At 46.0% G+C, this 16,300-nt stretch overlaps 1 protein-coding gene across 5 annotated transcripts in view; it reads left to right on the forward strand.

Annotated features, from left to right (window-relative positions):
* Positions 1-2,553: 2,553 nt before the first annotated feature.
* Positions 2,554-16,300, forward strand: part of LOC102403104 — a 40,881-nt gene continuing 27,134 nt past the window's right edge. For 2 of the 5 annotated variants that reach the window (XM_025281261.2, XM_025281263.2), the window contains exon 1: positions 12,405-12,477. In XM_025281261.2, the coding sequence (XP_025137046.1) occupies positions 12,423-12,477 (55 nt within the window). In that variant the 5' untranslated portion in view covers positions 12,405-12,422. Of the gene's footprint in view, positions 2,577-12,327; positions 12,478-13,398; positions 13,500-14,974; positions 15,221-16,300 lie in introns of those variants that run through there. The other 3 variants (XR_003108064.2, XR_003108067.2, XR_003108065.2) reach the window with 3 other exon arrangements.

The following is a 16,300-nucleotide window of genomic DNA, read 5'->3' on the forward strand; positions in this document are numbered from 1 at the left end:
CCTCTTCACCGCCCTCCTGTTTGCATCTTCTGTTTCCTGGCTCCTGTGCCTTCCCCTTTCTTGGTGAATTTTCTACAGTTTGTGGAGCACATCCTTCAGTAGCAAAGGTACATGGGAAGCATATTTTTGAGTCCTTGCATGTTTATAAATGTCTTTATTCTGCCTTCTATACCTGATTGTTTATCTGCATGTACAATTCGAAGTTGAAGACATTTTCCTTCACACCACTGAAGACAGTGCTCCATTTCTGCTTTCTTTCATTGTTGCTGTAGAGATGTCTGAGTGTTGCTGATGGGCTTCCCTAGCGTCTCAGGAGGTAAAGAATCCTCCTGCCAGAGCAGAAGACACCGGTTCAACACCTGGGTCGGGAAGATCCCCTGGAGAAGGGAATGGCTACCTACTCTAGTATTCTTGCCTGGAGAATTCCATGGACAGAGGAGCCTGGTGGGCTACAGTTCATGGGGTTGCAAAGAACTGGACATGACTTTACATCTAAACCATACCATTAGGAGATGTCTGATGTTATTCCTGATCCCCACAATGTGACTTGTTTTTGCTTTCCTGAAGCTTGTAGAATCCTCTCTTTTTCTTCAGTGTTCTGAAATTTCACAAAGATGTGCCTTGGCACACGTCTGTTTTCATCTGTTGTGCCAGATTTGCCTGGCCCTTTCAGTCTGGAAGCTCATGTCCTTCAATGCTGGAATTACTTTGTTGATTTCCTCCTCTTTACTGTCTGTGTTCTTTTTGAAACTTCTGTTATCTGGATGTTGGACCTCCTAGACTGTTCTCTCTCTCTCTCTCTCTTTTTAAAATAGACTTTATTTTTTAGATCGGTTTTAGATTCACAGCAAAATGGAGCAGAAAGTGCAGAAAATTCCCTTATATCCCCTGTTGCCCCACATGTTCACCCTCCCTCATCATCAACGTTCCCCACCAGAGTGGTGTATTTGTTGCAACAATTGATAAGCGTACTTGGACACCGCATCATCACTCAAAGTCCACGGTTTGCAGTGGAGTTCACCGTTGGTGCTGTGCATCCGCTGGGTTTGGACAAATGTAGGATGACACTTATCCACTATTATCGTGCCAACATAGGACAGTTTCACACACATAGACACACACACAGAAGTCGTTCAGTCGTGTCTGACTCTTTGCGACCCCATGGATTGTAGCCCATCAGGCTCCTCGGTCCATGGGATTTTCCAGGCATGAATACTGGAGTGGGGTGCCGTTTCCTTCTCCGGGGGATCTTCCTGACCCAGGGATTGAACCCGGGTCTCCCACATTGTAGGCAGATGCTTTACCATCTGAGCTACCAGGGAAGTCCATCAAAAATACAGAAGAGTAGTAGTAAGTTTCAAAAGGATGTCAGTTGAGATCTTTTTTTAAAGATGAAATCTACTTCCTAGAAGTCAACTCGCCAATTATATGCACAGCTGGAGACAAGAGGCTGCAAAAAAAGGTCCAACTGGAAAGTATCTTGGGTACCCAATTAGATCCAGTTGTTCTGCATCTGTGGATTTAAAATGACCATCATCCACGGTGGAATAGATGTGTCCCTCGTTGCTTAGAAAATCCACAGCTAGCTTGATTGAGGCTACAGACATGTGTTGGAGTTGGTTCTTGAGATCCTGAAAGTTCAATCCTTCAGATCTTGGGCAAGCCTTGATCATATTCAGCACCTGGTTCTGGGCCACAATGAGGTCATTTGCTGCCCTACAAATCCTCTGGGTTCTGCCTGTTCCTCACCCCTGGTAACCACTGATCCTTTTCCTGTTTCCATAGTTTTGCCCTTCCCAGAATGTAATATAGTTGGAATCCTAGGATATGTAGGCTTTTCAGATTGGCTTCTTTCACATAGTAATGTGCATTTAAGTTTCCTCCATGTCTTTTCATGGCTTGATAGCTTATTCTTTTTTAGTGCCAAGTTGGAGAAGCCAATGGCACCCCACTCCAGTACTCTTGCCTGGAAAATCCTATGGACGGAGGAGCCTGGTAGGCTGCAGTCCATGGGGTCGCAGAGAGTCAGACACGACTGAGTGACTTCACTTTCACTTTTCACTTTCATGCATTGGAGAAAGAAATGGCAACCCACTCCAGTGTTCTTGCCTGGAGAATCTCAGGGATGGGGGAGCCTGGTGGGCTACCGTCTATGGGATTGCACAGAGTTGGACACGACTGAAGCAACTTAGCAATAGCACTTTAAATTTAGGGCTAAGTAATTGTCTGGATGTGATACTATAGTTTATTTACCCTGTAACCTATTGAAGGACATCTTGGTAGCTTCTAGGTTTTGACAGTTATGAGTAAAGCTCCTAGAAATATCTGAATGCAGTTTTGTTTGGATATAAATTTACAACTCCTTTGGATAAAAGTCCTCTCTGTAAATATTCTAAAAGACTTCCATCGCTTTATTCTTGAATCTTTTTATTGAGTTTTTAATTTCTAAGAACTTTTCTGTTGATTTTTTTTTTCAGATGTGGAAGAAACATTTAATGAAATTAAACAATTATAAAATACAGACTCTCAAGAAATACAGACTCTTAAGAAACTAAGAAGAGAACTTCCTCAGTTTGGTAAAGTGTATCTACAAAAAGTCTACATCATATTTAATGGTTAAATATTGAGATCATGAGACCAGGAAGTCAATGTTCCTTTCCTACAAAATCCTGTACACACCTCCTGGGAGCAAAATCTTTCTCTCATCTCTCCAAGGATACTCTGTGTGTGTGTTTCCTTCTGTTTTTGCATTGCTTGTGATTACCCCAAGTTGCTTTTTCCTGTAACTTCTTTTGTCTTCATCTTCCACATCAGAGTCTTTCTCAGATGTCTGATGACCCTCCCGGTGAGTCTTTGGCATCTTAAGATTTGAGACCCACGGCTAGAGTGTCTCTTTATCCCTCAAGCTTGTCATCCCAACTGAAATCCCACAGAGAAAACCAGCATATATTTCAGTAATTTTTTTTCTCCAGGAGAATTGGAGCTTTTCTGTTCTAGTTACAGGCCTTGCCCTTTTCCTGAATGAAGTATGACAGAGGCCTTAGAGGCTGTTTCCCGAGTTAGTCAGTGCACGCGCCACCCCTCGTGGGTTTATTTGCATTGTCTTACATTCCTCTGCCTTTGCCAGTGCTGCGGGCGTTCCTGTTTAGTTAGGCTGGAGAGGCGCTGGCACCGGCAGCCAGGGACCTGGTGAGACCTTGGCCGTCCTTACCTGCTGGGCAGATGTAAGTTGAAGCCGGTGTCCTGGCCCAGAGCAGACTTTGCAGCCCTTTTGGAAAGGGTCCTGTCCAAGGCCATTGTATTGCTGCTTCAAAGAGGAAGGCTTGTGTTTGTGCAGCAGTCCTGAGGCTGTGGGAAGAGAAACCCGGGACGTGGGGTGCAGAGAGAGCAGGAGAGAGGTAGGAGATGGGGAAAGCAGCTCACACTTAAAAGGCGCCAGATCTTCTTACCTGGGTAACGATGGACTTTATTTCAACGAATTATAAAATTATAAAATTTTATAATTATAAATGTATAAAATTAATTTAATATGTATTTGGCTAATCTCAACATCATTTGGGCATTACGTTTTTTGACAGCCTTTCTGTCATGTGTCTGAGAATGAGGAAGTTATACAAATATTAATAAGGGTGACTTCGCAGAGGAGGAAGAAGAATAACAACAGTAGTAACAGTAGTTTCCAGGTATTAGTTACATCTGTCAAGTACTTGACATGTTCTTTCTCTTAAAAGTCTTCAAACACGTTAAGAGGTAAGTTTTATTATAATTATCATTCCTGTTTTTTTTTAATTAATCTATTTATTTTAATTGGAGGCTAATGACTTTACAATATTGTAGTGGTTTTTGCCATACATTGACATGGATCAGCCATGGGTGTACATGTGTTCCCCATCCTGAACCCCCCTCCCACTTCCATCCCCTATTCCTGTTTTAAGATAATGAGCAGACAGTGACTTGGACAGTAAGGAACGTGCGCAGCGTCATACAGCTTCAGTGTAGCACAGGCAGTGTTTCGGAGCCAGGGTTCAAGCTCAGGTCTATGGATGACTCCACAGCTCACAGTCTGGACCATCGTACCACTCAGCCCACACAGTAGGTATTTGTTCATTTTTGAATGAAGCTCCAGGGGAGCTATTTCAAATCCTGAAAGATGATGCTGTGAAAGTGCTGCACTCAATATGCCAGCAAATTTGGAAAACTCAGCAGTGGCCACAGGACTGGAAAAGGTCCGTTTTCATTCCAATCCCAAAGAAAGGCAATGCCAAAGAATGCTCAAACTACCGCACAGTTGCACTCATCTCACATGCTAGTCAAGTAATGCTCAAAATTCTCCAAGCCAGGCTTCAGCAATATGTGAACCGTGAACTTCCTGATGTTCAAGCTGGTTTTAGAGAAGGCAGAGGAACTCCAGAGATGAAATTGCCAACATCCACTGGATCATGGAAAAAGCAAGAGAGTTCCAGAAAAACATCTATTTCTGCTTTATTGACTATGCCAAAGCCTTTGACTGTGTGGATCACAATAAACTGTGGAAAATTCTTCAAGAGATGGGAATACCAGACCACCTGATCTGCCTCTTGAGAAACCTGTATGCAGGTCAGGAAGCAACAGTTAGAATTAGACATGGAACAACAGACTGGTTCCAAATAGGAAGAGGAGTACGTCAAGGCTCTATATTGTCACCCCGCTTATTTAACTTATATGCAGAGTACATTATGAGAAAGGCTGAACTGGAAGAAGCGCAAGCTGGAATCAAGATTGCCGGGAGAAACATCAATAACCTCAGATATGCAGATGACACCACCCTTATGGCAGAAAGTGAAGATGAACTAAAAAGCCTCTTGATGAAAGTGAAAGTGGAGAGTGAAAAGTTGGCTTAAAGCTCAACCTTCATAAAACGAAGATCATGGCATCTGGTCCCATCACTTCATGGGAAATAGATGGGGAAACAGTGGAAACAGTGTCAGACTTTATTTTTTTGGGCTCCAAAATCACTGCAGATGGTGACTGCAGCCATGAAATTAAAAGACGCTTACTCCTTGGAAGGAAAGTTATGACCAACCTAGATAGCATATTCAAAAGCAGAGACATTACTTTGCCAACAAACGTCCATCTAGTCAAGGCTATGGTTTTTCGTGTGGTCATGTATGGATGTGAGAGTTGGACTGTGAAGAAAGCTGAGCACCGAAGAATTGATGCTTTTGAACTGTGGTGTTGAAGAAGACTCTTGAGAGTCCCTTGGACTGCAAGGAGATCCAACCAGTCCATTCTGAAGATCAGCCCTGGGATTTCTTTGGAAGGAAGGATGCTAAAGCTGAAACTCCAGTACTTTGGCCACCTCATGCAAAGAGTTGATTCATTGGAAAAGACTCTGATGCTGGGAGGGATTGGGAGCAGGAGAAGAAGGGGACGACAGAGGATGAGATGGCTGGATGGCATCACTGACTCAATGGACATGAGTCTGGGTGAACTCCGGGAGTTTGTGATGGACAGGGAGGCCTGGTGTGCTGTGATTCATGGGGTCGAAAAGAGTCGGACCCGACTGAGTGACTGAATTGGCAACACCCAATTATTAACTTGGACCCCAAAACACCCAGATTTGCACATGCTGACCATCCTATTGTACCCCTGACCAATTTTATTTCCTTGGGCTCCAAAATATCTACAGACAGTGACTGCAGCCACAAAATGAAAAGATATTGCTTCTTGGAAGGAAAGCTATGACAAACCTAGACAGCACGTTAAAAATCAGAGACATTACTTTTCTCACAAAAGTGCATACAGTCAAACCTATGATTTTTCCAGTAGTCATGTATGGATGTGAGAGTTGGACCGTAAAGAAGGCTGAGCACCAAAGAATTGGTGCTTTCAAGTTGTGGTGCTGCAGAAGACTCATGAGAGTCCCTTAGACAGCAAGATCAAACCAGTCAATCCAAAAGGCAATCAACCCTGAATATTCATTGGAAGGACTGATGCTGAAGCTGAAGCTCCAGTACTTTGGCCATCTGATGTGAAGAGCTGACTTATTGGAAAGGCCCCTGATGCTGGGAAAGACTGAGGGCAGGAGGAGAAGAGGGCAGCAGAGGATAAGATAGGTTAGATAGCATCACTCAGGCAATGCACATGAATTTGAGCAAACTTCAGAAGATAGTGAAGGACAGAGGAGCCTGGTGTGCTACAGTCCATGGCGTTGAAAAGGATCGGACACGACTTAGCGACCGAATAACAACAGCATCAGTTATCTGTTGTCAGGGTAATGCTGCGTAACAAACTGCTCCTAGCTCGTTTGTGCGAACTTCCTGACTCAGGGATCAAACCCTCGTCTCTTAAGTCTCCTGCTTTGGCAGGTGAGTTCTTCACCACTAGCACCACCCGGGAAGCCTGCTCCCTAATTCCGTGACTTGAAGTAACAATCATTCCCTGGTGACTCAGACGGTAAAGAATCCGCCTGCAATGCGGGAGACCTGGGTTCAATCCCTTGGTTGGAAAGATCCCCTGGAGGAGGGCATACAACCCACTCCAGTATTCTTGCCTAGAGAATCCCATGGACGGAGGAGCCTGGCGGGCTACAGTCCATGGGTCACAAAGAGTCGGACACGGCTGAGTAACTAAGCATAGAACACACAGTCTCAAGAGCCTGCAGATTACTGGGAGGCTCTGCTACAGGCTGTGGTAGCTGGAGGGCAGCTGAGCAAGGCTGGGCTGCGCTGGGTGGGTCTGCTGCCAGCTGCACATCGGTGTAGACACTGTCCATGTGAATTAATTCTGAGACCAAGCTTGAAGGATGGCAGCTGTCTGGGGAAAGCTCTTTTTGCAGCGATGACTGCAGAATGCAAGGGGGCACACTGAAGTACAGAAACACGTTTCCTGCCTCTGTTTGGGTCACGTCTGCTACCTTCCCACTGTCCAGAGCCCGTCACTTGGCCGGGCCCAAAGTTAAGGGACAGGACTGCAGAGCCATATGGTAAAGAAGGACATATGGTAAAGATGTCAGTGGTAAAGATGTGCAGTGGCAATGGTGAAGAACTGATGCTAAGAATTCAGTCTACCTAGCCCACGCCTAAGATCTCACAGTGTGCCTGTAAATTAACATGTGGGTGGGTACACATGCAGGTTATGGAGGTACCTTATGAAGAGTGTACAAGAATCATATGTACATGGTGAATATATAACATTTGTAGTCTAGTGGAAAAGAGAGCAAAAAAAGAAAAACAGAAAAGAGAAAAAGAAAACAAGTACGTAAGGAAATGTTAGTATTTATTTAATTGGCTCTGGGCCTAAAGAATGTGGACACATTATAATTCTCTGGGGACTGGTTCAGCAGCTTTCTATAGTTAAAAAGAAAAGATGTTCCCTTGTTTCTGAAGTTTAACTCACAGAATTTGAAATCACTCTTATCCTATTGAAACACTATGTGGTGTGATTATGTTGAGAGCTTGATGATGCTGGCTTTATCACCGATCCTTAAACTTTGAAGAATTTCTTTTTAAAAGAGATGGGAGGGCTTCCCTGATGACTCCGTGGGGGAATCGGCCTGCCAAAGCAGGAGACATAGGTTCGATCGATCCCTGACCTGGGAAGATCCCACATGCCACAGAGCAACTAAGCCCATGCAACACAACTATTTAGCCTGTGCTCTAGAGCCCAGAAGCTGTACTACTGAAGCCCATGCCCCCTAGAGCCTGTGCTCTGCAACAAGAGAAGCCCTCGCATCACAACTAGAGAAAGCCCACAGAGCAACAAAGACCCAGCACAGCCAAAAATAAGTAAATAAAAAATTATTTTAAAAAGAGAGAGAGAGATAGGAAACTGATACAAATGAAAATGTCAATTATGTCAGGGTGCTGTGAATATGGGTGGTAGTATTCTTCCTTTGGGGCTTCCCTGGTGGTTCAGATGATAAGGAATCTGCCTGCAATGTGGGAGACCCAGGTTCAATCCCTTGATTGGGAAGATCTGGAGGAGGAGATGGCAACCCACTCCAGTATTCTTGCCTGGAGAATCCCATGGACAGAGGAGCCTGGCGGGCTACAGTTCACAGGGTCGCAAAGAGTCAGACACGACTGAGTGACTAAACCTTGCCTTTTCCTATTCTTTCTTTATATATTATACTTCAGTCAATTTAGTCGCTCAGTTGTGTCTGACTCTTTGTGACCCCATGGACTGCAGCACACCAGGCTTCCCTGTTCATCACCAACTCCCAGAGCTTGCTCAAACTCATGTCCATTGAGTTGGTGATGCCATCCAACCATCTCATCCTCTGTCGTCCCCTCTCCTGCTCTCAATCTTTCCCGCCATCAGGGTCTTTTCCAACGAGTCAGTTCTTCGCATCAGGTGGCTGAAGTATTGGAGCTTCAGCTTCAGCATCAGTCCTTCAATGAATATTCAGGACTGATTTCCTTTAGGATTTAGGATTGACTGGCTGGATCTCCTTGCAGTCCAAGGGATTCTCAAGAGTCTTCTCCAGCACCACAGTTCAAAAGCATCCATTCTTTGACACTCAGCTTTCTTTATAGTCTACCTCTCACATCCATAGATGACTACTGGAGAAACCATTCTTAAATGTTGTCATGCCTCAGTATCTGATGAGGGCCTTCAGATCAGTTAAAAAGGTAGGAAAACAGTTTGAGGCACTGCAGCGCTGTCTCTCTCCACCTCCCGTGGATTCTCTGGTGTTGTTGGCAACTTATGGAATAGTGAACCTCGGTGGCCTTGAGTGCCTTCCCCTGACCTTGGTTGTCCCAGGTTCTTCTCTCTACTCTGCCACCTTGTGGATTTTTGGGGAACTGTGCCTTCTGCTGTGAGCCTGGGTGACTCATCTAACTGATGCTCCCAGTTTCCCTGGAAATGATCATAGGCAAATAGAAGGAAATTCTCCCCACCAGAATGACACTCTCTTGCTCTTTCAGTTTTGCCATTGTTCCCTTTTGTGAGATGATATCCCCAGAGCCCCACCTGAAAGGCATTTGAATGACCTGCCAGTATCACACCTGGGTGACTTTTCACCTGAGACCTTGAAGCAGTATCCCAGGGTGGGATACAACCTTTCTCTAGTAGCACTTCTGTCCACTCAAGGTTCCCTCTTCTTTCTGTTTTTTTTTTTTTTAAATTATAAAAGTAATACAAGCTTACTCAGAGTTTTGGAGAAGGAAATGGCAATCCACTCCAGGATTCTTGCCTGGAGAATTCCATGGATGGAGGAGCCTGGTAGGCTACAGTCCACGGGGTCACAAAGAGTCGGACATGACTGAGCGACTTCACTTTCACTTTCATTTAGAGTTTACAATCCAATGGAGGAGACGGATTTTAAAAAGTAAGCAAAGACAACACTTACCTGTTTACAGGGAGTGCTATGAGGTGGACAGTTGTGGTGGTCGTGGCAGGGAACCTTCATTATGTAGGCTGGTGCTTGCTTATGCAAGGGAAATTACAAACGGATACCTGAAGATTGAGAAAAATCCAAGAACAGGGAAGAAGAGCATGTGCAAAGGTCCTGGGTGGGAGAGAGCTTGTTAAGTTGAAAGTAATGAAGTGTGGCTAGAATGGCATGAGCTGGAGGGGTGTGCTCGGACTGGGTTTGGAAAGGACCACAGTCCCTGATAGCACAGCATCCTGTAGTGCATCATAGGGATTCTCATTCTGTTCTGAGCACAGTGGGAAGATAAAGAAGGATTATTAAGCAGGGAAGTGATGAGGCCTGATGTATATTTTGTGTTTCTGTTTTAAGAAGACTATCATTATTGCTACATGGAGAATGCATTGAAGCAAACAGGGAGGGAAGCTGGGAGACCTCTTGGGAGACGGGCACAGGCAGCTGGGTGAGAGGTAATAGTAGCTTAGATTCTGGTGGTGGCAAGAGAGATGGAACAATCTAGGCCCATGCTGGTGGCAGCAAGAGAGATGGAAGAAAGCAGGCCCATGTGGCTACTGAGCACTTGAAATGTGCAGGTGTTAAAGGTGTGGTACAGAAAAAAAAAATCTGAAATATCTCACTATTACTTTATCTCAATTACTTGTTGAAATAATATTTTGGATATTTCATGTTAATAAGTATAATGAAAAATTATTATCTTTTTTTACTATAAAAATGTGGCTACTAGAAAAACGTAAATTATGTATTAGTAGCTTGCATCTATGACTCACATTATGATTTTATTGGACAGTGCTGATAAAGAAAATAGTTGCCAAAGTAAAAAATACTTTCATAGTAAATTTACATTGGATACATAGAAATTTCTAGCTAGGTACAAACTTTTTTTTTTGGCCCACAGACGATGTTTATTTGGTATAACAATGCAGCTAATGTTTGTTCTAACCACAAAGAATAAAACGAATAAAAGGCTTGACAATGCACATAAAAAGCTAAGGTGTTTAGTGTGACAAAAATAGTGCTCCTAAAATTTCTCAATAATTACAGTTATTGAAAACTGTATGAAAACAGAAGGATGTTAACAGCAACAGAGTACATAAAACCAAACATAAAATATTGAGCAAATTAATATATGAGGTGACTTTGCTAACAATGCATGATTTTTTCCCCCTTGTTTATACTCTGTTCAGACTATTTTTATACCAACAGAATGGGCAGAACACTTTGGTTTAATATCAGTTACACAACATTAGCATAAACTTGGAACACTACGGATAGGAGGCTGTTTTCTTTTGAGTAGGCAAAGTAACCACACAAACGTCAGATCCCTTCTCTGAGCTGAGAATTTTATCCCCGTCAATGCCAAGTACCATCCACACACGTATTTTATAATATATTTAAAATTTTATGTGATATATATTTGGTGATTTGGATTTTGAGATTTTATTATCTTTAAAAAAACACACTTCAGTGTGGAGTGAGGCTGCTTATAGCCGGACTGACAGCATATTGCCGGGGCCCTTCTGGGGGCATAATTTGGAAGAGCGCTGGGCTTTAAAGACGGATGAATTTGGCTGGACTTCTGCATAACGTGTGAACTTGGGCATTATTTCACCTCTCTGAACCTCACTTCCTTGTTTATAAAAAGAAGATGAGCTATGCAGCTCATTCCGTAGCCTACACCCTACATGGTAGGTATTGTTATTTCTTTTGTTCAGAAGAAACTGAAGTTCAGAAAGGGTAAGTGGGGACTTCCCTGGTGGTCCATTGGTTAAGAATCTGCCTGCCAATGCTGGGGACACGGTTCGAATCTGGGTCCTGGAAGAGCCCACATGCTGCAGGGCAACGAGACCCCCTCCTTCCCCCCACACATATACAACTACTGAGCCCAGCCTGCGAATGGCAGCTACTGAAGCTCTCTCACCTAGAGCGCATGCTCTGCAACAAGAGAAGCTGCTGCAGTCCCTGCAATGAGAAGTCTGCGCGCTGCAACTAAAGCAAGCCCGCACGGAGAAAGGAAAACCCAGCACAGCTACAAAGAACAAAACTTTCTTTTAAAAAAAGAGAGAGGATAAGTGATTCATGGAAGGTTACGTTCAGTTCAGTTCAGTTCATTCGCTCAGTCATGTCCGACTCTTTGCGACCCCATGAATCACAGCACGCCAGGCCTCCCTGTCCATCACCAACTCCCGGAGTTCACTCAGACTCACATCCATCGAGTCAGTGATGCCATCCAGCCATCTCATCCTGTCTTCCCCTTCTCCTCCAGCCCCCAATCCCTCCCAGCATCAGAGTCTTTTCCAATGAGTCAAGTCTTCGCATGAGGTGGCCAAAGTATTGGAATTTCAGCTTCAGCATCATTCCCTCCAAAGAAATCCCAGGGCTGATCTCCTTCAGACTGGTTGGATCTCCCTGCAGTCCAAGGGACTCTCAAGAGTCTTCTCCAACACCACAGTTCAAAAGCATCTATTCTTCGGTGCTCAGATGGAAGGTTACATTGCTAGAAAGACATAAACCCCAGGCATGAACCCTGGTCTATCTGGCTACAAGGTCAGCTGAAAAAAATTTTCCCCTCATCAGGCTCCTGGCTAATTTCCTTGCCCACCTCTGAAATTACTGGGGAGGTCAAATTAGATTGGTGAATGGGCTTTGGAAAAATGTCATAAAATATGCAAATGTAAGAGATGATTCAACCTCAGTGAAACAATAGGAACATAAACAGAAGCGACAGATAAACACAAGCTACTCCAAGATGTCTATGTATCTGTTTAAATGAAATGGTTGTCGCATGTTGCTCTGTCAAATTCAAGCTCTGAAAGCCATATGACAGAGGGATAATTTCCTTCCTCAGGACGAAAATTTATAGGAATTCAGAGGAAAATATTTTGGTGATCATAATAAAAACTTCTGAGTCAGATGAGTTTTGCATCATGCCGTGAGCGCTGTGAGTCAAAGCACAAACAGCGTTTGGGCCGGATGTGGCTTCCTTCAAGTAGGCTGGCTCTCTGTGGGGGGATTCATTCTGCGACAGGCAGAGAGAGGGCCCGGCAGGATGAAGGGGTTCTTTGTGCTTGTGCTGTATCTCACCTTGCTGATTTTCTTCTCAGGTGAGCATTAACTCCCGAAACCGATTTCTTTGCTGACAAGATAAACTGGGATAAATCTATTTTATATTTTTAAAGTATTTTTTCAGAATTTCAAATAATACCTAATACATAATAATTCAATGCTTTTTTTCCCCTTAAGAGTAGGCTCCCAGAATTGCTATCATAAGAGATAATTTTTTTTATCTTTAAATGCATTTGAATACTAATTCTCAAAAATGCTGATCAATCTTAAAATTTGACATACCTTTTTTCCCACATTATTATTATTATTATTATTATTATTTGGGCTGTGCTGCCTGGCTTGTGGGATCTTAGTTTCCCGACCAGGGATTGAACGTGGAGTTCCCTGCAGTAAAAGTGGGAGTCCTAACCACTGAACCACCAGGGAATTCCCTTGATATACTTTTATTATGATAATGGCTTTTAGAGTTTGTGTATGATTATCAAAACTTGATTTACTTTAATTATAATATCTGTTTTGAGGGGTCGTGGGTGCTTACTAAGTTTAACATAATCTTGTTACGGGGGAACCTTCTAGTAACAATTTAAACTTGGTTTTAGTGTGTTGAGGCTTTGAAAGAATCTCACCAAAGCAACCCTGAGGGATAAGAAACACACTGATCAGGGACCTGAAGAAAATGTGTTTAAAGAAACATATCCATTAAAGTAATGGCCACTTTTAGAGGAATGGGTCATCGCAGTAGGTAAATAAGTTTTAGTTATGCAGCCCTAGCCATCTTAGGAACAATTAAAAATTCCTTTCTGAGCCTTTGGGAAAGCCAAGCCCTCTGAGACAGGTCTCTGAAAGAACTTTTGTGTGCTGACCCAAATTGGACTTGCAAATGCTTGGCCTTGGACAGCGAGATGGCACGTGGATGGGGGTGCCTGAGAGTCCCCCGAGGTCCTTCCTGACTTTTTCAGGGGCCTCTCCCATTCTGACGGAAAAGCAGGCCAAGCAGCTCCTGAGATCCTGGCGCCACGACAGACCGAGCAAACCCGGATTCCCCGATGAGCTCATGCGGGTGAGTTCCAGGCAGGCTCTGGGCTGTTTGAAGGGACAGGGAGGTGGCTGGAGTGCTTGTTCATTATGAAACCATCTGAGGTGGTCCTCCCAGCCCAGGGAGGGCATTAGATGGAGGCTCTATAGAGTCTCAGGTGCAGGGTGATCACCTTCTTCTCAGACCGTTCTCTCCCAGAGGTGCCAGCTCCACTCCCCCGCTGTTCACACAGGCTTTAAACGGAAACAGTGCAGCCCCCGCTGGGGGTCCCGGATCCCGAGTGGGCTGTCGGGCAGCTCCTCTGAATGGGACGTTCAGGAGCTGTGCCCCGAGGCTGGTGTCAGTCCCGTCTTCTCCCTCTTGCCTTGGGCCCCGGGCAGGCTGGCCCAGCATCCCCGACCAGTGGCGATGCTCTGTCTGGGCAAGGCAGGATCTCTGCCCTGCTGCGACCAGCTTCTGCGCTCGCCCCACGCCTCTGATTTCAGGCTGGGACCTCGGCTCAGCCCTGTAGGATCCTGGTGTCCGCCTGGTTTTTCTGAACCAGGAGCCCCTCTCCTGACTTCATTTTGTGACTTGTGCTGGGTGCTACAAGACCCTGCCACCCTGGCTTGTCTTGCCTTCCCATGACGGAAGTACTGACATTCCCACTCAGGTGAAGGTAAGGGCTTTCCAGGTGGCTTAGCAGTAAAGAATCCGCCTGTCAAGGCAGGAGACATTGGTTCCATCCCTGGGTTGGGAAGATCCCATGGAGAAGGAAATGGCAACCCACTCCAGTATTCTCGCCTGGGGAATCCCATGAGCGGAGGAGCCTGGTGGGCTACAGTCCATAGGGTCACAAAGAATTGGACCGGACTTAGCAACTAAACAACAGGTGAAGGTAAGCAACAGCGACCCGGGCAGAGTCAGCACGTCTGTGAAGCTGTGTCTGCAGTCGAGGCTGGTCCCCACCCTGTGTCCGTGCCAGCCAAGCCCCACACTCACCTCTGTTCACTGTGTCCCTGTGACAAAGCCCCGAGGATCTGCAGCCACAGTGGCTTCGCTCCCTGTGGAATCATCGAGCGGGCAGCGGGATTAGTCCCTTTAAAAGGCTCTCCTTACCATGCCCGGCCGGCACAGTGGTGGCTGTGGGGAAACCGTTGGAGTTTGAATCTCCCCATTTTCCAACTATGGAACTTTGAAGACGTTCCCTCACGTTCCTCAGTACTCTTCAATATTCTTGACTGTAGAAAGAGGGTAACAAATAGTACTACTTATATTACTATGATATCATTGTTATAAACAATAGCGTAAAGCAGCTCCTTTGTGAGAAGAGAAGAAGGTAATTCATACTAAGGCACTTAAAAGAGTATTCAGCAAGCAGTAAGACTCCTCTGAGTACTAAGTGCCAGGGACAGGGTGCAGCAAGGCTGCAGATGGTCCTCCAGGTTTCTGCTCCCCGCCGGTGGGAGACACAGAGAAGCCAGCAAAGTGCTGTTTCCCAGAGTCGCTTAGAAACCAAGCGAGGGCTTCAGACTGTGAAGGGTGGATGTGGCTTTGTTCTTTTCGGTGGGAGAAGCCAGAGGCGGCTGGAGTCTCTGAGTGCAGGGGGAAGGGCGCGGGAGCAGGGAGGGTGCGGGGATGCTGGACTTCTCGGTTCAGCGGAGGACAGTCAGAGGATGAGTGAGTGGGGGAGTGCAGACTCGGGCTTTAGACACAGCGTTTAGAAGAGGTCCGGGATTGAAGTCCGAGTCTGTCGGCGCTCAGAGGTGGGCATAAGCAGAAGACTCCTAGGGGCTCAGGAGGAATGTGAGGGGATAGGGCGGAACCAGGCAGGGGGCCACGTGAGCGCAGGGGACAGGGGTTGGGAAGGGAAAGGGTGGAGGGTGACGGAGCCGATGGGGAGCAGGGTGCCTGGCTCCAGGTCCCTGGGGGGCCCCAACTGGTTCTTTGTGCTTTGGGGGTGTTGTCTGGAGGGGGTGTTGTCTGGAGGGGGTGTTGTCTGGAGGGGCTGTTCCACAGGCTCTTCCTCGTGGGCCCCGGAGGCTGGGGGAGGCTGGTCACGGGGCTGGTTCAAGGCCCCCACAGGTGCCCGGGAGATAGGCTGTGCTCGGCTCCAGAGTGGGCCGAGTGGTTTCTCCTCCGGCGTCTGCTCTGAGCTCTGATTGTGGAAGGGCGACCTTGCGGGGATTGGAGGCGGTTTAGGCAGCAGGTGGGCGGGCCTTTAGGTTCCGCTTCCTGCCTCCAGCTTCCTTCCTCTGCCTGTGCCAGCTACGCAAGATGCTCGACTCTGTCCTCAGACAGGGCTGCTTGTGGTCCTTCCATGCCCAGAATGCCGCAGAGCTCCTTCTCTGACTGTTTCCCTCTTCCCAGCTCCTGATCATCACCAGCCTTCATCTGTGACAACCCTCCGCTTGCCTCCGGCTTTGCTATGTTCTGGAATATTTGGCTTTGGGGTTTTGTTAATTTGGTCGTCTTTCTTAGGTTTGACCACCGACTCGGGCTTCCTAGGGGGCGCTAGTGATAAAAAAAAAACTTGCCTTTCAATGCAGGAAATATAAAAGACTTGTGTCGATCCCTGGGTCGGGAAGATGGCCTGGAGCGGGGCATGGCGACCCACTTCAGTATCCTTGCCTGGAGAATTCCTTGGACCGAGGAGCCTGGAGGGCTATAGTCCATAGGATTGCAAAGAGCTGGACACGACAGCAGTGACTTAGCATGCACGCACGCACCACTGACTCATCTTAACGCCTTGAACCTGCCTGATCTAGTTCCTGTGATTCTGTCTGGACTCACCCACCATTTCCTACACATCCTGTGTGTGGTACAGTCCTGTGTGTCCGTCAGCA

Source organism: Bubalus bubalis, chromosome 3 (genome assembly GCF_019923935.1).
Source record: "Bubalus bubalis isolate 160015118507 breed Murrah chromosome 3, NDDB_SH_1, whole genome shotgun sequence".
In the NCBI taxonomy this organism is placed as follows: Eukaryota; Metazoa; Chordata; class Mammalia; order Artiodactyla; family Bovidae; genus Bubalus; species Bubalus bubalis.